The following is a 24,907-nucleotide window of genomic DNA, read 5'->3' as shown; positions in this document are numbered from 1 at the left end:
TGTGCGTGCTGTCAATGAGGATCGGGGGGGGGGGGGGGGGGGGGGGGTTGAGGGGGGAGTGAATCAGCTACATCAGTGGCACCAATCAATCCACAATAATTTAGTGGCTGCTATTTATTTACTTATTTATTGACATCTGTGAATTAACATAAGTACCTTTAAATGAATAATGTCAAGAGCAAAATCATATAATGAAACCCCTGATAGCTGTATTCTCCAGATCTAAAGTTTCAAATATTATCTTAATAGCTTATTTTCTATAGCTGTCACTTCTATTTGGAGATCTAATATTGTGTGCTTTTCTCCTTGTTATTTTCTATCATTTAGAGTCTAATTCTATTGTTTTTTTAAGGTCAGGCAGTGTTGGGGGTAACGCATTATAAGTAACACAATTATAACAATAATGAAATAATTCCTTACATTTATATAGTGCTTATATTTATATAACACTCAAAGCGCTTTACACGTCCACCACCAGTGCAGCATCCACCTGGATGACGTGACGGCAGCCATATTGCGCCAGATAGCACACCAGCTGATTGGCGGAGATGGTTAGGAGGCCATGATGGACTGAGGCCAGTGGGCAGATTTGACCAGGATGCCGGGGTAAACCCCTACTCTTTTCAAAGGACATCCTAAGATTTTTAACGACACACAGAGAGTCAGGACCTCGGTTTATTGTCTCATCTGAAAGACGGCGCTCACTGAGCAGTATAGAGTCCCCGTCACTATATACTGGGGCGTTAGGACCCGCACAGACCACAGGTTGAGCGCCCCCTGCTGGTCTCACTAACACCACTTGTCAGCAATAAAGTAACATATAACTTTTCAAAATTAAGTAATAATAGTCGAGTTACTTTTAGTTGAGTTAATTCACTATAAAAAGTAAACTGTAAACTATAAAAAGTAAAATGAACGTAGATATGTTGTATCCCGCATGCAATGAGAGAATGCAGGAACAGACAGAAATGAAAATGGCAGAGCCTTACATCACTGTGATGGACATCTTCTCAGTATTTTGAACAGATTGAAGAAAAGGAAATGAGGATTATCTGACTGAGCAGTGATTTTACTGCACTAATAACACTAAAGCAGTAAACACACTGCGTTAAACTTTCATTAATCTCTACTGTATAGGAGGCACGCAGAGCTCTGAAGATAACATTCTCCTACATTCATTTCTCATGTGTTTTTAAAGGTAAATGAAGGCTGTACAGTGTGTTGTTCATTGCAGAACTCCTCTATTGATAAAGAAGAAAAAATCCTGCAATTTCTGAAAGAGAGTATATATATATATATACAGTATATATATGTGTGTGTGTGTGTTTGTACGTGTGTGTATATATATATATATATATATATATATATATATATATATATATATATATATATTATACACATACATACACACATAGACAGTTGAAGCTAGAATTATTAGCCCCGTGTCTCTTCTCCATGATGACAGTACATAATGTTTGACTTGATATTCTACACTAGTATTCAGCTTAAAGTGACATTTAAAGGCTTCACTAGGTTAATTAGGGTAAAGTTAGGGTAATTTGGCAAGTCATTGTATAACAGTGGTTTGTTCTGGAGACAATCCAACACTAATATTGCTGAAGGGGGCTAATAATATTGACCTTAAAATGGGTTTAAAACAATTAAAAACTGCTTTTATTCTAGCTTAAATAAAACAAATAAGACTTTCTCCAGAAGAACAAATATTAGAGGAAATACTGTGAGAAATTCCTGAATCTGTTTAAAATCATTTGGGAAATATCTGAAAAAGAAAACATAATGAAAAGGGGGCGAATAATTCTGACTTTAACTATATATATATATATATATATATATATATATATATATATATATATATATATATATATATATATATATATATATAATTTTGGTAATCTTGAAATAAATCCCAGAATAATCTGTTTGAAATTGACAGTTTATAATCTCTCACCTTTTTTTTTGGTCTTAATTCAAAAGAAAAAGTCAAAATGTTGCCAGATTGCCACAAACTCAAACCTCAAAATTGTGAAACATGAACTTTCAAAAGATTAAACTTCTTGTATCTACACATAATAATTTAGAGAGAACTGCATAAATAGATGAATGTGTCTTTTATATATATATAAAATGCCATCGACTTTATATCTCTATAGATGAAAATGAAGTCGTTTATTCAGTTACTTCATTTCTTTTAAAATAAAATTGGATTTGTCGTTGTTTTAAAGTATTCTAATGCCTTATTTTGTCTCTAAATCATTTTAAAAGCAGAAACATTCATATTTCTGTCTACAGAGACCTCAGATTAAAAGGGAAAAGTCAGCAGATGAAGCTGATTACATTTTTGATGAAAGATTATGAAGATGTTTTCATGTGAATCACTGATAAAATTCCTGCAGCTCAGACACAGCTGAACTCTCCAATGCAATGCAAGACACGCTGTCTCCTGTAGATGTGACTGACAAACACAATGATGAAAATAAATACTGTAAACGGGTCTGGCAAATGCAAAAAGAAGCCTTTTCTTGACAAATACTATAGTGTTTTCAGAAATAATGAGTCAAGATGAAGAGAGTTTTTCTGTAAAACAAGCCAAATAATCTTCCAATGGGGCAGGGTTCAATGCTAAAGATTTTTTCACTGGCCCTGCACAAAAGAGAAAAGTGATTAGCCATTTCTTAGCCACATGTTTTAAATAATGAGTCAAAAATAACGTTAGTGAATCTAGAATTTAAATATATTAAAAATGTTATGATGCCAGAGGTCAGAGGAGAATGGCCAGACTGGTTCCAGCTGATAGAAAGGCAACAGTAACTCAAATAAGCACTCGTTACAACCGAGGTCTGCAGAAGAGCATCTCTGAACACACAACACGTCCAACCTTGAGGCAGATGGGCTACAGCAGCAGAAGACCACACCGGGTGCCGCTCCTGTCAGCTAAGAACAGGAAACTGAGGCTACAATTCACACAGGCTCACCAAAACTGGACAATAGAAGATTGGAGAAACGTAGCCTGGTCTGATGAGTCTCCATTTCTGCTGCCACATTCAGATGCTCAGCTCACAATTTGGCCTCAACAACATGAAAGCATGGATCCATCCTGCCTTGTATCAGCGGTTCAGGCTGCTGGTGGTGGTGTAATGGTGTGGGGAGATTTTCTTGGCACACTTTGGGTCCATTAGTACCAATTGAGCATGGTGTCAACACCACAGCCTACCTGAGTATTGTTGCTGACCATGTCCATCCCTTTATGAGCACAGTGTCTCCATCTTCTGATGGCTACTTCCAGCAGGATAACGCACCATGTCATAAAGCGTCAATCATCTAAGACTGGTTTCTTGAACATGACAATGAGTTCACTGTACTCAAATGGCCTCCACAGTCACCAGAGCTCAATCCAATAGAGCACCTTTGGGATGTGGTGGAACGGGAGATTGGCATCATGGATGTGCAGCCGACAAATCTCCAGCAACTGTGTGATGCTATCATGTCAATATGGAGCAAAATCTCTGAGGAATATTTCCAGTATCTTGTTGAATCTCTGCCATGAAGGATTAAAGAGGCAAGAGGGGGTCCAACCCAGTGCTAGTAAGGTGTACCTAATAAAGTGGCCGGTGAGTGTAGTTATTTCAAACCAAAAATAAGTTCATATCCTTTTATTAGAAGACTATTCAGTCATCTTAACTCAGTATTTCTGAAAACAATGTTAACTTGTCTAGAAAATACTTCTTGGTTTAATTTTTTAGATATTTAGAAACAAGACACAAACTTTAAGTAATAAAGCACCATAGTAAACTGAGTTTCAATCCATCGCATTTCTAAAACAGAATGAATGTGGAACAGACGGAGACCACAGACACGGCAACACGAAAAAGGGGCTTTTATTTCTGAACTGTTTTATAAGCAGTCCAACACACACGTTTCCTAGCTGTTCTGAAAAACGAAAACCAAAGAAAATAATTGTAGTAACAATTATCATTCATTGAATAATATCATCATCATCATCATCATCATAGCCGTAATGGTAATAACCCCAGACAGTAGTATCTGCGTTTGTTTTGTGGCACATGAAAAAGAGTTTGGGCTGAGCGTAATTACCCGGAAAACTCCGTGTCCCATAAACCCACGCACACAGGGACTAGCCTACTCCCCGAACAGACAATAAATATGAAAGAGAGCCGTATTAAACCAACAAAAATAATGATCTGGAACTCGTAGGTACAATATCTAAACATTTTATGTGCAAGATCTGAGCTGATTCTTCACCACAAATACTCACATCCGACCCCATCCCTGAACCCAGAGTCTCAAATTATCCCGTGTGTGTATATGCGCGTGTGTGTCTACGTCGTAAAGTCTTTTTAAATAAACCTAAGCTCGTTTGTATTCATTTCATATACACATATATATTTATATATACTTGTTAGTTTGTTTTTTTTCTTCCTATTTATCGTCCTCTTCTGCGTTTGGTTCGCCCACGTTGCGGAAAACAGACACACACACCAGCTATTGAATGAAGCAAACACTGAACGAAAAGCTACCATTAATATTCAAATTAAAATCAGAATACAAAAACCCCTGAATAAAACATGGATATTTCGGCCTGGCGGAGGTGCCACCCTTGTGGAGAAACGGGCAGTTTCTGTCTGTCGCCGCTCGGTAGCTTTCGAGGCGTCGCGGTAATGACGTTCAATCGTTCACGTCACCCGAATTTGGTCACATTTGTTTTGTACCCTTTCTCAAAAAGCCGCCGGCGCTCGCGCGTACCGATGTGAAGTCTCGGAAACATCCGGCTGGAGCTTTTCATTGGTTCAAGGACATTCTCCTACAGTCGTTTGGCACGTTTATTTTTCATCAGCTCATGAAGCACGGAGGAAAAAAGTGCAGTGATGAGATTTCATTTTGGTTTCAAAATAAAACTAAATATAGGATGGCACCTCCACACACGTCAAGGCTACAAACAAACTGATCCGACTCCTAAAACCCTGCAATATTTGCATGGCATAGGAGGAAAAAGAATTACTGCATCAAACAAAAACCTGAATATACATAAAGAAAATCAACTCATGCCTCCGTTTCCATTCAAGAACAAACACACACACACACTCACACACACACACACACACTCCAAAACAAATCTGCATTTGCGCCACATTCGAGACCAACAATATAAAAATGGAAACTATATTCAACTCGAGCCTTACGACAAACAGTCTCGCGAACGCTTTCGGATATATCAGCACGTCTGCGTGTGAACGGATGTTGGACAAGAAGACCTCCATCATCTCGCACCTCATTATGAGATAAACCATCCAAACAACTCTGCATTCTCTCACACGCGTGCGCAAAAACACACACTCCTCCGTCTGTCAGCCTGAGGATTTAACCAACCCCCCCTCCCCAAAACCCTCCCGCCACAGAGACTAACACAGACAGGCAGAGACAGAGAGATTCGCCATATATGCAAACATTGTCAAGAGGATTATACTGTAGATGCACAGAGAAAGATTCATATGTACAGTCAGAGAAAAGACTCCAGGGATGCTGTTCTGCTGCCGCTCTTTTGATTTTCCTGGTCCCTCAAACCGAGACATCATGCATGGTCAACCGTGGAGGTTCCTTTTAGGTTCCGTATCCGACACATCCGTCCGCAAACGCCAGGAGTCCTCAAAGGTTTATTTCATTGGCACTTTTTGCACTTCAAGGTGGAAGGAGTTTAAAAACAGGGGGTAAACGTCCTGCCCCCCTCTCAAAGTCCTTCCCATCGTATCAAGCAGCGTAAATCACCTCCAAACGAACAAACAAAAAGAAGCGATAAGAGAAATGAAAAATACATTCAAGGCCAAAAAGAAAACTTCTTCCCGGGGGCATTTCCTTTAAAGCAACAACAACATCATCTTGCATCGCAGCAACCCAACCATCATTTGGTGTATACAGGGGCTGAGCACCAAAACAAAATCTAAAGGACTGAAAGAAGACGCTCCCTATATGTTCTTTTGTACACTATACGGAGTCTTGGATGCACACAACACTCGCAGCTCTCACTAATGCATTCAATCCAACAACTCAGGACATCTCCAAGTCTGTACACACCGCTAAGACAAATGCTTTCTCACTTAAAACCCTCGCTGAAATATCCTTAAATCAATACGCTTCATCTAGAGGAGTAAAAATAGAGTTTTATTTGCAGAAATAAGTGAGTTTTCTCTTAAAACAAGCTGAATAATCGGCCAATGGGGGAAGCTGAATAATCCTGGTTTCATTTGGAAGTAGAGGCAGATTATTTAGGGTTTATTAAGAGAAGATCTCACTTAATTTTGGCTAAAATCTAAAAACAAAACTGTATTTTTTGCTCGTCTATTAAAAGCTTCTTGATTGAACAATGTTTGGATCAGAAACGCTCGGTAGGAAAAGCATTTGGTGCAGTGTGTGTGGAGGTCGATGTCATGACACTCCGCAAATCTGCATCTGCTAGCATGAAACATGCATGCCATACGCCATAGTTGACAGACAGTGGTGCAGTGTGCGCTTCAGGAATGGCAGTCAACAGCGTTTCCTTGAAGAACGACAGGAGGAGTATCAGTCAAACATCTCCATCCACTGAATCAGAGCTCTGTCAGCTCCTGTTTCCCGCAGCAGAGGTGTTCATTCAGTCTAACTGCTGCTTATGGATTAAAGTTAGCCACTTTTCCTTTCTTAGGCTATTTCTGAGCATGCCGGGAGAAGATTGGAGGAGAAACGAGTGCAGTTTCCCAGCCTGCACCGCTGATGATCATTATCCGTGTCTGCGAGTGCTTGTGTGCATTTAATTCACAAACTATTGAGGAACAGCAGGGCACAATCCAGCAGAAGCTTCCGGATTGGACAAGCGAGTGTGTGTGTGCGTGCGTGTGAGTGTGTGCGTGTGTGTGTGTGTGTGAGGATGGAGAGTGGATCAGGTGCAGGAGAAGCGGATCACAGGCCGTTGCTGTTGCGGTGTGTGAGCGGAGGTTTGGAGAGCTCCACCACGTTAGTTCTGCCCTTGCCGATGACTTTAGGAGCTCGGCGCAGCAGCTTCTGGGCCTCGGTGAACGCTTCGGTCAGCTCCTTCTTCCACTGGACAAACTCTGGGTCGCTCTGAAAAAGAGGAAGAGCATTAGCTGTGCATTCGGAGCTGATTTATTAGATGTATTTTCAGCACTCATAACCAGTGTTGGGGGTAACACATTAGTTACTTGTGTTTGGGAGAGCAGCTCAATATTGTGATGCTTTACTTTCTAGGAGCTTTCCCCAACACTGCCTATAACGTACACTACCTGATAAAGTCTTGTTGCCTATCCAAGATTCAAGAACAACATATAATAACTTGACTTCTAGTTCATGATTTACTTGGCTCTTCTTTATCTGTTTTATTGTATTATAGAAGTATCGGATCAGAAAGGCTAACTTTATTTATAGAGCACAATTTCACACAGTTGATCCAAAGAGCTTTACAATCAAATAAATAAATAAAATCAAACACTGGTAATAAAAATTGAAGAAAAGGAAATATATATATAATATATATATGTAATACTAAAATACAGATAAGAAATAACATGCATGCGTCACTCAAAGGCAAGAGAGGAAAAAGAAGTCTTTAAATTAGATTTAAAAGCATCCAATGAAGGAGAAATCCTGATGTTCAGAGGGAGACTGTTCCTGAGTCTTGGAGCCGCAACACAGAAACCTCGATCCCCTTTTGATTTGCAGCGAGACCGAGGGACAGACAAAAGAAACTGGTGATGGGATCTTAACGGTCTACAAGCTGTATAAGTTCTCAGATATAGACCGGGGCAGAATTGTGCAATGCTTTATATGTGAAAAGAATCAACTCTGAATTTTATAGGAAGCCAGTGCAATAAGGCGAGGGCAGGGGAGATATGATCTCTTAGTTCCTGTTATTAATCTGGCAGCCGCATTCTGGACCAACTGTAACCGAGAGAGAGTTGACTGAGGTAGACCAATGTACAGAGATGCAGTAGTCTAACCGAGAGGAGATTAAAGCATGGGTTACAATTTTTTTAGAGAGAAACGGTTTAACATTTGCCACCAATCTAAGCTGGAGAAAGCTGCTCTTCACAACTGCATTTACTTGCTTGTCAAACTGCAGGAGTGAATCAAAGATAACTCCGAGATTCTCCGGGAGTTTTAATTGAAACGTTGGTAGCAGCGGGACCTAACAATAACACTTCTGTTTTATTTTTATTTAGCTGCAGAGAGTTATTGCTCATCCAGGTTTTAATGTTGGTTAGCCATAAGAAGGCCCACAAGAAGGCCCATTATTAATTTTGTTTATTTACTTGTGTAAATGTGTTATATTTATTCAGTTTTTAATTAATTTCAGTAATATTATTGACTAATATGAAAATGTCCATATGATTTATGTACAATACAGTTTGTACAGTCATATTTTCTGTCCTTTAGTAGATATAATATATGAGAGTCTTGCTTTGTTTACCAAATAAAGTGGATCTAATTGGATTTGCATTTTAAACATTAAATAAAAGTTAAAGATTATTTTTTATTTCATATATTTAGGTTTTAGTTATGATACTCCCAAAATAATTACGCAGAAATCCACAGATTTTTACAAAATTCTCAGCAGAAATAGCAAAAAACGTCTGCAGATTCCGTCTGGCCCTACGCATAAGAAAAGGTGTCAGGTCAGGATCGAGTTTGGGTATCGGTTGATACTCAAAATCAAATGACTCTGACTCAAGAGCAAAAAAACCTAATCAGGACATCCCTAGTATTAACCCATATGTGACGACTTAAGTGAATAGACAAGTCATTTAATTACAGTAGAGAATTCTTTTTATAACTCTAGAGCCGACACTGAGAACATGCATCTGAAAGTTTCCCACCTCACACTGCAGAACGAACTGCTTCCCTCCTTTAACCCTCAGCAGGATGCACTTCTTGTCCTTGATCTGCGTCTCCTCCACCGTCACGATATGCTCCATGGTCAGCAGGTTTTGCTGGAGGGACAAAAGGATAATCAGCATGAACCTCTACAAGTACTTATGATAGACTGCACTACGCTAAACTACACTAAGTGAAGTTTAGCCTATGCTTGAGGTTTTACACTTCTGTCTGTAGCTGTGTTTCCATCCAATTAGACTTGGACTATCTCATAGACAGTAAATAAAGCAGTGACTCCAGTCAATGAGAAGCAAAATCATCACTTCCTGATTAACAAGAGTAAATATAAGACACAGAAGTGTAGTTTGCTGCACTGTTGGGATTCACCACTGTGGTGCTTTTTCTTCTTTAATAAAGGAGTTGCACTTCAGAAGACAGACGAAATCTAATGAATGTTTCTTAAAGAATAGTAAAAGTGTATGCATATATAAGTGCAGTTAATGCTAGAGGGAGATCATTATCTTCAATGCAGGCCATTTCTCACTGTCTCGTCATCACGGGATTCTCTCAGCTCTTTTCTTACTATCAGATGCTCTGATTGGATCAGAAATTGGTGCGTTCATGGATGAGAGTCGGGGTTTGTGTGTAAGTTGTTTATTTTGACTCATTTCAGATGTGTTCCCAAATTAGGTAATGAAAAAGATGTGTGCACAAGTTTACACCCCTTTACAAAATGAGCAGAATTCAGTCCTTTAAAGGGGAAAACATCATGTTGTTCTTATTTTATTGCTTTATACACTATGCTGAGATGTGAATTAATAATGCATTAAATAAGTAGCATTTCAGTCCAATGAGAAATGAGAAGAAAATCATCACTTTCTGCTTAACATGAACTGATATTGCTGAGATAGCAGAGTTTAGGCATATATTTTCTTATCATATTATAATAGTTGATCCTATTCAGCATCAATTTACGCACATCTTGGCATTTCCATTAAGCATTTTTTGATGTAATTTTCTAAAATGTGCATCATAATAGGTGGATGGAAACACAGCTTGTGTCACTTACACTGCTAGAGGTTCTGTGGGAATACGGGGAGCAAAAACTCAGATCACAAGCTTGTAATCAATGAGGTACAGCAGATGCCGCAGATCTCATGTCATTGATACCCGATTCCTGAAATCACTTCTCTACAATCATCCTTACTTTAAACACTTACTGTATTCAAACTGCTTGATATTAAACCACACTCAAGATCTCCAGTGTTTTGTCTGAGAATGTTTTGTTCACTGTAACGGACGTCGGAAATATCAATAATAGTAAATTAATTCAAATAAATAGTAAATAAAACAGATTTGCATTTAGATAATACATCAGGAAGCATAAAATGCATTACTATGTATATGGAACAACATTATTTTTAAATAATTAGCTAAAGTTTAGATCTTTAAGAGCCCATACATTTGCAGTCAAACATTTGCATTAATCTATTGTGTCTGTTCCTAATCAAATAAATTAAAACAAAAACATTTTCATTTCATTTCTTTGATGAGGAACAGATACGATACACATAAAACTGCAATCGCTTAATATACAAAGAAATAAAATTATTAAATCAATCAATAAACGACCAAATATAATTATTTTAAAAAGCCAAAAATAAATAAAAAAAATAAATTAATAAAACAAAAAAATCTAATATTTTGTAATGGCTTTTTTTTTGCACTATCCAGTGAATATTAATTAAATGTTTTGTTCCATTTTGGAACAGGATGTTTGCGAACTAAATACGTCATGCAAAATTCAAAATATTGTGAAATTTGTATATATCATTTCATAATGGCTTTGACCATCCTGTGAATATTAGTTGAACAAAATCCTTGTTTTGTTCAAAGCTTAAAACGAACAGTCAAAAAGCTCAATATAGAGTACATAAATAAATAAATAGTCTATTTTTTGTAATGGCTATATTGGACTATCCTATGAATATGAATTAAACATATTCCATATTTTGTTCAAAGGTTGAAATGAACAGTTAAATAGTGCAATATACAGGATATAAATAAATAAATGAACAAAATACTATTATTAATAAATAAATAAACAAAATAAATAAGCTATTATTTCGTAATGGTTATATTTGACTATCCTATAAACATTAATTAAACAAATTCCATGTTTTGTTTAAAGCTTAAAATGAACATACAGGATAATAAATAAATAAATCAAGATTTTGTAATGGCTATATTTGACTATCCTATGAATAATAAGTGAACAAAATCCTTGCTTTGTTCAAAGCTTGAAATGAACAGTAAAGCACAATATACAGGATATTAATAAATATTATTTTTTAATGGCTATATTTGACAATTTTGTGAATATTAAACTAATTCTTTGTGTGGATCAAAGCTTGAAATTAACTTTTAAAAAGTTCAATATACAGAAAAAAATAAATCAACTATTAATTTTAATGCTGTACTTGACTACCCTGAGAATAATGATTAAAGAAAATCCTTGTTTTCTTCAAAGCATAAAATGAACAGTTAAAAAGCTCAATATAGAGGCTATAAATAAATAAATAAATAATATTATTAATAAATAAACTATTATTTTGTAATGGCTATATTTATCTATCATCTAAAGGTTAATGAAACAACTTTTGTTCAAAGGTTGAAATGAACAGCTAAAAAGCTCAATAAACAGGATATAAATAAATAAAGATTTTATAATGGCTATATTTGACTATCCTATAAATAATAATTAAACAAAATCCTTGCTTTGTTCAAAGCTTGAAATAACAAGTTAAAAAGTTCAATATACTGGAAATATATAAATATATAATAAATAAATAAATAAATAAATGATTGCTTTGTAGCTGCCTGCCACTCTGGGTGGTGATCTGCTGCAAACGCAGGTCTGTGAAGGTCTACAGCACGGAGAATATAACCAGCCTCAGAGGATCACATGAGCTCTACTGGTGCTCCTATTGGCTATCGCCCAAGAAAGTCACTCTTCATTTGCATAAAGTTGAAGGATTCTCAACTTCGACACGCCCACCTGGTCACCAACGCTTGCTGATGGTTGGTAGACAGATGTCGCCAGAAGTCGCTCACTCTCCTTCATTGAAATGAATGGTTGATTGCCGTTTTGCCGCTGCGAGTCGCTCATAGTGTTAATGAGGCTTTATTTCTAATAGCTATATTTGACTATCCTCTAAATGTTAATTAAACTAACTCTTTATTTTGCTTAAAGCTTGATATGAACTGTTAAAAAGTGCAGCATATAGCATAGAAATAAACCCTCAACAGATGCAATACAGTCAAGCATCAGCATCACATCTGACTTCCTAATGCTCTTGTTCTACTCTTCAGACTGGAGATCTCAGAGAGTTAAACAGAAATACAGTGGAAATCTCAACTTCTGTTTAATCTTAGTTACAGATGAGGACGGAAAGCGTTTGTCCCCGGGGATCCTGCACTGACCTACTTCTGATCTGAGCGCAGACGCAAAACCTCTCTCCGTCCGCTGGGAAACACTGAGCTTTTCTAGAGCGCAGGAGTAAAGAAGCAGAGGATGTGGATCACGGCTGCAGGTACTACGGGAATATACCGCAGCGGGATGGAGGAAAACCACACGCTAATCTCTAGAGCAGTGCTCTTCCTCCTCGTCTTCTTTTGAGGAACATAAATCACTCGACTGGAGGGCAAAGACTGCTGAAGACACAATTATTAGTGCTCCTGCCAAATCTGATCATGTTTAACCAGTATGAGTGTGCGTGCAACAGTGTATAGGTGAGTTGCAGTTGGAAGGGCATCCGCTATGTAAAACATATGCTGGAATAGTTGGCAGTTCATTCCGCTGTGGCGACTAAGAGACTAAGCCGAATGAATGTTTAACCGAGCAAAAGGACATTTATTCATGTTAGAGCAGCACAATATATTGGCTGAGCATTGATATCGCAATGTGTGTATCAGCAATAGTCACATGGTAGGATTGGATTAATTAAAGATTATTAATTATGATTAGTTTTTAATAGTTCTATAATGATGACCAAGGTATTTTATGTTTGATTGTTCAATTTCTGTACCTGAATGCTGTTAGATTCTATATAAAGCTCATTAAAGTGTATTAACTACTGTTAACAAGCATGACTTTAGATGTTAATAATGCATTAGTAAATGTCAAACTATTCTGAATAAACACGTATTGTTCATAATTAGTTCATGTTAGTAAATATATGAACTAATGAAACCTTATTGTAAAGTGTGACCCTTTTATCTCTGCTCTGTTATAAATGCTTGTAATTTATTATGATTTCTGCAAACGCACTGCATAGAAAAGGATTTGATCATCACTGTTGAGCTAAATGGATGAAATCTTTCCAAATAGAGCTCTTCAATTCATCAGGTCAAATTATACTCGTATCACAGAATAACAAAATATCGCAATGTCAGATTTCTCCAATATCGTGCTGCCCTATTTCACAGTATTTCCTATTATAATTTTGTTTCTGGAGTAGATGTTCTCCATTTTGTGCTTTAGCTCCAGTTAAAAGTGTCAAATCTTATTGTTTACTTGTTTATTTGCCGGTTTTTCATTTTACTGAATGTGCTTAAGAACTATTTATACATTTTGTAAGCAACTATTTTTATTTTCTATTTTTAACTGTAATTTGCCATTGAATCTATTTAAAATCTATACAGATGGTTCTGCCTTTTTATAATAGATGTTTTATAATAGAGATGACTAGATTGTAAAGACAAACACTATATAGAGTTGAGGTCAGAATTATTCGCCCCCCTGTTTATTTTTTCCCCCAATTTCTGCTTAATGGAGAGCAGATTTTTTTTTAAACACATTTCTAATCATAATAGTGTTAATAACTCATCTCTAATAACTGATTTATTTTCTCTTTGTCATGATGACAGTAAATAATATTAGACTAGATATTCTTCAAGACACTTCTATACAGCTTAAAGAGACATTTAAAGGCTTAACTAGGTTAATTAGGTTAACTAGGCAGGTTAGGGTAATTAGGCAAGTTATTGTATAACGATGGTTTGCTCTGTAGACTATCGGAAGAAAATATAGCTTAAAGGCGCTAATAATATTGACCTTAAAATGGTTTATAAATAATTAAAAACTGCTTTTATTCTAGCTGAAATAAAACAAATAAGGCTTTCTCCAGAAGAAAAAATATTATCAGACATACTGTCAACATTTCCTGAATCTGTTCAACATCATTTGGGAAATATTTTTCAAAAAAGGAAACAATTCAAAGGGGGGCTAATAATTCTGACTTTAACTGTGTGTGTGTGTGTGTATATATATATATATATATATATATATATATATATATATATATATATATATATATATATATATACACACTGAGATAAATAAATAATACAGAAAATAAATGTTTCACGCAACTGTTTAACTTAGAGTAAACACACAAACAGGATGAAATCAGATTATTTTGATGCTAATTTAAGCTAAATGTATGATTCAGGAGGCAGACAGTCATAAATAGCTAGAATAGGAATCTTTAAGTTAATATTTTCAAGACAAAACGTCACTAAAAATGCATATAAACATTGTTTTTAGATGTAACTTGAAATAATGTGCGTTATTATTCAAGACTAAACAAAAACGCAAGAGCGGGTCTATCTTGGAGACCAAAAATTCTACAATCACCAATATTTAATGGTGGCTCAGTGGTTAGTACTGTGGCCTCACAGCAAAAAGGTCGCTGGTTCGAGCCCTGGCTAGATCAGTTTGTGTTTTTGTGTGGAGTTTGCATGTTCTCCACGTGTTGGCGTGGGTTTCCTCCAGGTGCTCCGATTTCCCCCACAGTCCAAACACATGCGCTATAGGGGAATTGATCAACTAAATTGGCCGTAGTGTATAAGTGTGAGTGTGTGAGAATGAGTGTGTATGGGTAGCTCCCAGTACTGGGTTGGGGCTGGAAGGGCATTCGGTGCAATTCTTTCTGCTGTGGCAACCTCTGAATAGAGACTGAGCCAAAGGAAAATGAATGAATGAATGGATTGTGTTGCTTTATGTAAAAGTGTGTATGGTTGGTCTGAGTTTTGTTTGTTCAATATCTGTATTTATTAATGAGATATATTGATTGGTGTAAATAGCATGGCTATTTTGTACTTGTTGAGATTTGTTTGTTGTGTCAGCAGATTGTTGATTAGACTGAAATGAATTACAACTGAAAATAGACCTCTATTAACTTTTGAGCAAAAAACTATCCATAAAAAAAGGCTATTATTGCTTGAATAAAGGCTTTTACCTGCAGGAAAGATTGCAATAATATATTTTCTAATAAATAAAGGAGTTAAGGTTCTTTTGGTTTAGTTTTTTCCTTTTTATTTAGTTTTTTCCCCATTTTTTCTTGAATTTCGTTTAGTTTTTTTCTTCTTTTTCCTCCATATACAGCATATGATATTAAAACTGTTGTAAGAAAACGTATACATAAAAAATTTATTTATATATATATATATATATATATATATATATATATATATATATATATATATATATATATATAAAGTGTCTTGTGTTGCCCTCCAGTGTGTGCCGTCATGTGAAAACTATAAACAGATTATAAAAATCGAAGAAGAGGAGGAGGAATCAGCTCAAATGCACCGGACTCACCTTGAATTTACGTTTTTTTAACGTTTTAGTCCAACGTTCCTACAGCATATGGACAAACAGGCAACATTCAATCTCAGAAATCTGTCTGTGAACCCTTTATAATGATACAAACAACACTGAAAATACACGCACGCACGCACGGACGCACACACACTCATTTACTTGCTCGCTCGCTCGCACGCTCGCACGCACGCACGCACGCACGCACGCACGCACGCACGCACGCACGCACGCACACACACAGCTCTTACCCGAGACTCTCCTTCACCTCTCCACTCCACACGGTTGGGGAACAGATAGAAATAGCGCCGCTGCCACTGCGTCAGGAAGGGGTTTCCTAGCTTTAGCATGTAGCCGTGCATGATGCAGTCTTTCCCCAGCGCGTAATCTGCACAAAAGTCACATAGACACAGAAATAATTATCAAATGCTTGACAGTTAGATGCTCAGTGTTATATTCAAATAAAAAAAGCATAATTAATTGACATCTATTTTTAATAATTACTGTAAGAGCCATTTTTTATTGCAATTTTCTTTCACACCTCTAGAGGGTGTCCAATGTATTTATACTCTCCTATCGATGACCTGCAGGGCGTAAAAGAAGGTCAAACAAACTGTTTGAGCGTGATGGACTTGAGAATGGGTTTATGTATGTTTGGATGTTTACTTTTGACTAAATGGACAATAAATGCATTGGGATATCCAACTTTATTCTCAAAGGTTTGGACATTTCATTTTATTATTGAACTGTTGAAGGTACAAACGCATCAGAAACAATGATCTAATTATACACACCTACAATTACATTTAAATAAATTCATTTAAAAGAATGGAATAATAAAATGTTTTAACAACACAATCTTCGTAATAATTCTTCGTAAAATTCTTCGTAAAATAAAATAACTTTTATTTTAGTGGCTAATTCGTATGACTTCGTACAATCTCATTCGTACAATTCAGTAGAATTTGCTCATCCCCCAATGATAGTTGGGTTTAGAGGTGGGGTTAGGTGCCAAGCCTTTATTTTAAATCGCACATTTCTGCTGATATTATACTACTTTGTACGAGTTCAGTCATAGGAAAATGTACGAATTAGCCACTGAACTGACAAAACGTAAATTAAGTTTACTTGGGAGATTAATGAACATTTTTACATGCATTTTAGAAACAGAATTTTGCAAACATTTTAAGAACAAAAACAATTGCAGATAATAAAGAAGCGAAAACTGCTGTAGCGTAATTGTCCTCCATAATAAATTTGCTGTTCATAACATCAAGATAACATCATACAGCCGTATTACATCCAATTTAAAGTCAACTTTTTTTTGGTTTCAGTCGTACTTAATTTGCATGTTTTCTAATCAAACAAATATTAGTCCACATTTAAAAACTACTGTATATACACATTATGGTGTTTGAATCCCTTCTTAACACTATATTGCAAATTGCACACACGGCTAAATGGATGGAAACACAGCTACTGATGATCAAATGAAATGTGAGCTGAAAAGGACACTGGTCTTCTGTTGAGCTGAATTACAAATGAATCAACGTAAACAAGACATGAACCTCTTTTTTTCTATTATTTATTTTATACAATTTTTAAGAGGGGGGGGGGGGGGGGGGGGGATGCCATGATATTCCAGAAAAAACACTGGGAACCCCTGCATTATGATTTGCTGCATTAAAAGCTACATTTTTTTTTATTAATGCTATGCCAGCTTGCTTCTGTGGCTATTTTCATGGTGAGCAGTATACTGGAGATACAGATTAGATTGAGGTTTTACAATAGACTTTTGCTAAAACTCTTAATTTACATTGTTTTGCTTCAAAAGAACGAACAGACTTAAAGTTGACCTATTATGCCCCTTTTAATGATGTAAAATATGTGCCTAGAGAGAGAGAGTGTGTGTGTGTGTGTGTGTGTGTGTGTGTGTGTGTGTGACGATTCAGTTAAAAATAGCACACAGATCATGTTTTCTAGCTCTCTGAAACTCTCTCGTTCAGGCTTTGATCCTGATTGTGGCGTTTTGGTGACTGTCGCTTTAAATTCAAATGAGATTGTGCTCTTTATAGAAGAGGGCGGAGCTACAAATGCCTGTGTGTCAGCATAGTGGCAGATTCAAAAACAAGACTAACGTCCTATGCTAATGAGGGAGAGATGGGCACTAGTGGGCGGGGCTTTCCCCATTTGACATGTACAATAGGAGAATGTCAATCAAAGCGTTTCTGCAGACTACTTTGATCAAGTGTGATTAGAATAAATATAATTAATTCATGTTTACTATTAGAAGCTGGTTATATTCACACACAGCTGAGACACAACGTTGTTAAAACCCCTTATACAGTTAATATGATTTGTCCATAATAGCTCCACAAGCCAACAAACATGCTTGAATGTTAAATGCTTGTACAAGAAGATCATGTGGGAGGATCTGCTCCAAGTATTAAAATGTGTCTGTGATGCTATATATATTTCAATAGAAGTTGTTAATGCTTCCAGATTTAAAGGAGTATCTCAACAATGAATGAAGCCACAAAAATTAGAGGAGCCATTAAATGGCATAACATATTTCGGCTGATGAAATTTCAGTGGCCGAAAATTCGGTGCATCTCTAATATCAACACACTTTTGGATTTCCATTGTTGCGGTGATGCTGATATAAATGCTATCGCGATTCGAAATTATATTCGGCCCAGATCTGTGCTGAAGTGAAAGATTATACAAAGAGTTCAATCAATATAAATATAATACATATAAATATAAATCTATCTGATCGCTCCAGTTTTTCCAACAGTGGGGCTAATTTCATCGTTAACTTGTGCTATTCTCTTTGGCATGTGTTATTAATGTATGACCAATTGTTGGTTTCAGGTCCAAAGCAGGTCACTATTATTCCTAACTCCCATTGAGCTTTAACCCAGCTGAGTTGCAGCTCTGGATTCCAGCGTCTGTGTCTTCAGGTCACTCGATTAATTCTGCGTTTGCTAAATGACACGGGCTCTTTCAGATCTATTTCTGACCATCACACAGCCGGTCATGTGATGGTGCTGTGTCTTTCCCTGGAGGAAAACAGCGCTGCGTGACAAACACACAGGGTTCAAGCCTCTGCTCGAGGTCGCAGGCGGAAACGATGCTGCGTCTGTGAAAGTCAATTAGCCGATGTCAGTCGTGAGCTTTAATTCATGCGGGAGAATGTAGCACTGCTGTAGCACAGGCCTTTCATTTCTGCACCCCTGTGTGAAATTACTGCTCGTCAGTTCTGTAGACGGGACATGATTTAACACGCACTGGAGCAGGGATTCTCAACCGGTGGGCCTCAGCGATCCTGCAGGTGGGCCGCAAGATAGCTTAAAATTGACTTAATTATTGTACTATAATTATTTGATTTCATTATTAAATATGTTATATAGAAATGATTGGTGTAATGGTATGGTTTTCCGCTGCTGTTTGTGTCTTCAATCATAGTGTGCAACAAGTCATAGTCAGAGGAGGGCCGCTTTTCCAACTGTAACACTTCGATCAACCACAAGGTCAATCCTACATACTGCACCTTTAAGAGTGCGTAATTAACCTTGTGCCGCAGACATGTCACCTGGAAAGAGTTCATTAAAACTAATTTAAAATACTTCCCTTGACCATCTGGATGTTTAAAATACAAGCCACTCTCGAGCAAACTCCCTCAGTTCTCAGAGGTTGAAAATGAGAGTGCGCTGAATGAGAGCAAACAGGATGTTTACAAACAGCATTTTGCGAGCAGCTGTTCTGCGTACATGTCCACGACACCCTCACTAGTCACAAATATCTGGAGTGATGGAAGGAAAACAATCCTGGAAATATCTAGAGTATTTACATCGACAATGATGACACGCTCCCTGCACAAGAAGCTCTGCTATACACAACATATATAGACTGTACACTTTATTTTGATGGTCCATTTGAGTATTAGTAGACTGTCTGCTTAATATCTGCTGATTCTGCTCCTTCAACAGACATTTAACTGACTATAAGAGACTTTGCAAGTACATGTCAACTTACACTAACCCCAACAGTCTACTTATAATCTAATGAGAATTAGTGGCCATGTAGATGCAATGTAACTTAAATTCAACAAACTGACCATCAAAATAAAGCATGACCAGACTTAATTATTAGCCCTCCTGTGAAAGCTTAAATCAAAGTTATTATTTATTTTTTTATTTATTAATTAACCTAGTTAAGTCTTTAAATGTCACTTTAAGCTGAACACTAGTATCTTGTGAAATAATAAGTCAAATATTATGTGCTGTCATGATGGCAAAGAGAAAAGAAATCAGTTATTAAATTATCACATGAAAAGTAATCTCTGATAAACACTCAGAATTACCATTATTGTGTTTGGATGATGCTCAGAAATTCAGCTTTTAATAACAGGAATAAATAAAGAGATATATTAGTATAAATTAAATTAAATTTATTTCAAAATGTAATAATATATCATTATGTTACTTCTATTTAAGGCACATAAATGCAGCATTGCTGAGTAAAAGAACATTACTTTTTACAATTTATGGAGAGAGTTGTCTAAAATACATTTATTTATTTATATTTCTTTAAATATATTCAGTGCTTCCCACACATAGACTTTACTTTACTGGGCCGCCCAGGTATATTAACGACCACCCAAGTATGTATGGTTGAGATTAGGCATGGGAGTTTTCAAAGTATATTGCGGTTTGTAAAAGTCAAGGTTTTAAAACCACCAAAATAATCTGTTATACCGTTCCTAAGGTGTGTGTAAGATCTTTTATTTACAGGTTGTTGTTTTTAGCACAACAGTATCTCCAGCAGAAAAGATATCCAAAAATGTTGTTTTAAATTGTGAAGAAATCAGTGTTTCAGATACTAATGAAGACAGCAGAAGACCATTCATTTAAATGATCTAACTTGACATGTTTACTGCTCCAAACTATTTTAAATGTTTCTCAAAATAAGATATATTGTGTTCAGAGGGGAAAAAACATGTTAAAGACATTTAAAAAGAATATATTTTAGCTGGGATATTTTTATTCAAGGTTATCATACAGTCAGAATCTTATACCAGCCCTTTTATACTCTTTGTATTTGTATACTGCACAGAGACGGGCCTTTTGTGCCAAAATGTGTCCGGCCGCAGTTTCTGAATCTCCTAAAATATTCAGGAATCTGGTTTTACTTTCCCTCTCTGAAGTTGCAGTTATTTGTTTGTGTTTTTGCATCATCTTTTCATAGCTATGAGAGAAACATTAAATGATTAATTATTTAATAAACGGCTCTCTCAATACTTAAGAGAGAGAACAAAATATACTGGCTGCTAAATATTTGCACACCCTTAGAAATGGCTAATCAACTAATTTGCCTAATTTAAATAATCTACACTTTATATTTCAGGTAATTATTATCATTTTGAGCAATAATGTCTATTTTTATTACATTTTCTGTTATTTATTTCTCATTTGCTGTATATTTTATTAATACATTAATGTTAATATATTACATACTCTATACATATCTAAAATGCTTAGAAATACTGTACTATGTCATGCCAATACAGCTACTTTAGAGAGATTCTTTTTATTGTGACAGCCTTTTTAAAATAACTTTAACCCACTGAAAGGAAAAGGTGTATAACAGTGTCATGATAAAATAAAAATATAGTTAAAAATCACAATATTTTCATGTTTGTCAGATGTAGTTGACCATTTATGTGCTGTGGGCAAAAGGTGAGTTTCAATCCGGCTACCACCGCAAGTATATTTCAAACCTGTGGCAAGCACTGATACTTATTTATATTTCTTTTTATATATGTTTTTATATTTCTTTATTTTAATAATTTTTAGGAGCTTTTCTTCTTTATTATGGTATAGCACAGTGGAGATTTCAGACAGGAAAGCATTGGGGGCAGAGAGAGGGGAAGGATCGGCAAATGACCTCGAGACAGGAATCGAACTTAGGTCACTTTGAGCACTTCTGTGCTATATATGTTGGCGCGCAGTACCACTAGGCTATTGGAGCAGACAAGTTCCCTTATTTCTGCTGAACACAAAAGAAGATACTTGGAAGAATGCTGGACACTGGACACCACAAATATGCATAGTAGAAAAAACAAGTATTATGGAAGTCAAAGACAACATTCTTCAAAATATCTTCACAAACAAAAACTCAAACATGTTTAGGACAAGTGAAGGCTGAGTAAATGAAGAATTTAACATTTTGTGTGAACTATCCCTTTAAACGAACCAAATTGAGCATTTCTGATAAACCAAAATGTATTCCAGTAATAGGAATTTTAATGCAGAGGAAATGATGTCACAATAAGCCAATGTTTAAGTGCAGAGTCTGACCTTCTTCGTGGCCTTGCTGCTTGTTTTTGGCCCTCTTGCGAGCCTCGTTTTTATCCGTGTCGCTGTTCACGGCTTCATACACTGTCTCGGCCACCTCCTGCTGCCAGCGCTCGGAGATCACCAGCGGAAAGTTCTTATACAGCTCCTGATCGCTGTCCAGAAGCTGAGAGAAAACACAAACACCACAAACACTTTCAATTCAGACACTCTGGGTGCATCCCAAATACACATACTTATGCGCTGTTCTGTGGTGGATTTAGGCATGGGCAATAAGAGCGATCGCCCAGTGCGACACGCGGATTTTTTTTCCCCCTTTTTAAATTATTTCCCAAATGATGTTTAACAGCTTGGAAATGTTCACAGTATGTCTGATAATATTTTTTCTTCTGGAGAAAGTCTTATTTGTTTGATTTCAGCTAGAATAAAAGCAGTTTTTATTTTTTATAAAGTCATTTTAAGGTCAATATTATTAGCCCCTTTAAGCTATATATTTTTTCAATAGTCTACAGAACAAACCATCGTTATACAATGACTTGTCTAATTACCCTAACCTGCCTAGTTAACCTAATTAGCCTAGTTAAGCCTTTAAATGTCACTTTAAGCTGTATAGAAGTGTCTTGAAGAATATCTAGTCTAATATTATTTACTGTCATCATGACAAAGAGAAAAGAGATGAGAGATGAGTTATTAAAACTATTATGATTAGAAATGTGTTGAGGAAAATCTGCTCTCCGTTAAACAGAAATTGGGGAAAAAATAAACAGGGGGGCTAATAATTCTGACTTCAACTGTACATGGTAAATAATAAGAAGAACAATGATGTTCAAACTTATTACAGCATATCACTGAACACGCAACAATCTATTTAATTTAAATTAGTTTTTGTCTATGTGACATTGATTTTAATCATTTCAAATTATAGTTTAATATAGAGTTTAATCATCATGGAGTAAAAGTTCATCATCTGCATACATTTTTAGAGAGAAAGCTCACCAAAAACTTACTTGCCATTTTCATTACACCCTTCACATGTTTTAGACATTTATAAGTTTCTTTTTTTTAAATGAACACAAAAAAAGACAATATAATAACTCCTATAGTATAGAAACAAGTGAAGTAAATAGTGAGTACACGTTAATCTTTGAGTGAACTGTCCCTCTGTGGCCTGTGACTGTGTGAACATTTCAATATTTCAGAGTTTAACACATCCGGCCACAAGAAATATTTTATAACTTTAATAAAGATTAAATAATATACAATAAAGATTGAGCAGTGTTGATTATTCAATATCTGTACCAGAATAGTGAATACCTGAAAACTATCCGTATCTCTGTAAACCAATAGCGTTCAGCTGCGCATCTAGCTCCGCCTTTTGGTACCCTTTCTCGTGTTTGGTACCCTTTCGAGAGGGTGTCGAAAAAGTGGTACGGTACGGTTTGGTACGACTTTTGACAGTGGAAATGGGCCATGAGAGTATATTCAGCAAGCAGAGAGTGAAATTAAATACTTTTTAAGACTCTTTCCACACAAGACCTCATCTAGTGCTGTGCAATTAATAAAAAATGAGATTCAATTTTGGCTTCCAACGATTATAAAAACAAATAAATAAATAATAATAATCGAGATAAAGTGTTTATTGCATCCAGCAGTCTGCATCTGCTCCTATTCAAAGCTTAGTTTCACAGGAAAATGAGTAATAGCGTGTACCGTAACGGGACTTTTGAAGCATGGGACGTGCTTTATTAAATGATGTGTATTCAATTTAGTCTTGTTTTTAAAAGCACGAAAGAGAACGCATCTTGTTGAGTGTGTGTAAGATGAATACACACACCATGTTCGCAATTCACAATATTGCATATTTTCTCAGTATCGTGCAGTCTGACTTATGACTGGTTATATAGTCCAGAGTCACATATCATTATTAAAATCCTCAACATCAATACTGCATATTCTCTCCCAGCATCATCCAGCTCAGTGTTATTGCCTATAAACACGCTAAGATCCAGCTGCAGGGAGTCTTTTAAAAAGCTCATAGTGGAAAATTCCTGCAGATGTCCGAGCATGAAACACAAGCTCAAGTGCTCTTAGGTCTGATATGCTCTCTCAGTGCTGGATGCCATCTCCAGTCCACTTTAAAACCTACAGAACAGTCGGTCAGTGAGCTGAAGCAAAGCCTGCAGAGCCCAGAGGAAAGAGGCAAAGTTTGCTCTCACGGTTCGCGGATTTACCTTGATACCCTTGGTGTCTTCTTCGTCAAAGGAGCCGATGTCGAAGGCGTCCGCAGCGTTGACCTCTCCTCTGGGGGGAATGAGGGGTGGAGGATACTGAAAGAGATTGTAGATAGATTGTTAATGAATTGCAATATTAATGCAAACATGAACATGCTTGAAACGGAGCATGAGAGGGATGTGCTTATGTTTTAAGACCAATTCTGCTACTATTCTTTATTATTTTCACACAGTGTTTGTAAACGGTTTCCCTATTAACATTGCATGACTTCTTCAAGACATTGCGGTAAATATTCATGACATGATGTTTCATGTAATTCACATTAAAGGCTGATTTATACTTCTGTAGAGTGCACACGGATGGTCCGGAGCATCTTTCGCACAGTCCGATACCCTTCACCAGTAAAGAAATGTAACACGTTGCGCTGACGCGTGGCTCAAGCTCTGTGATTGGTCAGCTTGGTCACACTGACAAGTGTGGGTGGGGCAGAGAGCTGCAGAAAAATGAGCGAGCCTGTTGGCAAAACAAGTGTGTAGTCCTGTGGAAGAGCTCCATACGGATCATTATGATTTGTGTTTACTCTATGATTAAAGTTGGTGCACGTTTGCTGGCTCCCGCCTGTGAATGAGTGAGTCTGAGCTACAGGTAGCATTGCAAGTATTTCCTGTGTAAACAAAACACATGCAAAGAAACTCAACACAGAGGAACATTAAACCCACTGCCAGTCAGCGACTGTTTCAGAAGTGTTAAT

The 24,907-nt window shown here is 36.5% G+C and overlaps 1 protein-coding gene across 1 annotated transcript in view; it reads right to left on the bottom strand.

The window, feature by feature from the left end:
* Positions 1-3,878: 3,878 nt before the first annotated feature.
* Positions 3,879-24,907, bottom strand: part of grk3 (G protein-coupled receptor kinase 3) — a 149,137-nt gene continuing 128,108 nt past the window's right edge. The window contains exons 17-21 of the mRNA XM_056466378.1: positions 24,156-24,251; positions 21,928-22,090; positions 15,817-15,953; positions 8,901-9,014; positions 3,879-7,131 (exon numbers count right to left, since the gene is read on the bottom strand). Of these exons, the coding sequence (XP_056322353.1) occupies positions 6,970-7,131; positions 8,901-9,014; positions 15,817-15,953; positions 21,928-22,090; positions 24,156-24,251 (672 nt within the window). The 3' untranslated portion in view covers positions 3,879-6,969. The remainder of the gene's footprint in view (positions 7,132-8,900; positions 9,015-15,816; positions 15,954-21,927; positions 22,091-24,155; positions 24,252-24,907) is intronic.

The sequence above is a fragment of the Danio aesculapii genome, chromosome 10 (genome assembly GCF_903798145.1).
Source record: "Danio aesculapii chromosome 10, fDanAes4.1, whole genome shotgun sequence".
In the NCBI taxonomy this organism is placed as follows: Eukaryota; Metazoa; Chordata; class Actinopteri; order Cypriniformes; family Danionidae; genus Danio; species Danio aesculapii.
The sequence above is the reverse complement of the archived record's forward strand: the minus strand, read 5'-3'. Positions and strand labels throughout refer to the sequence as shown.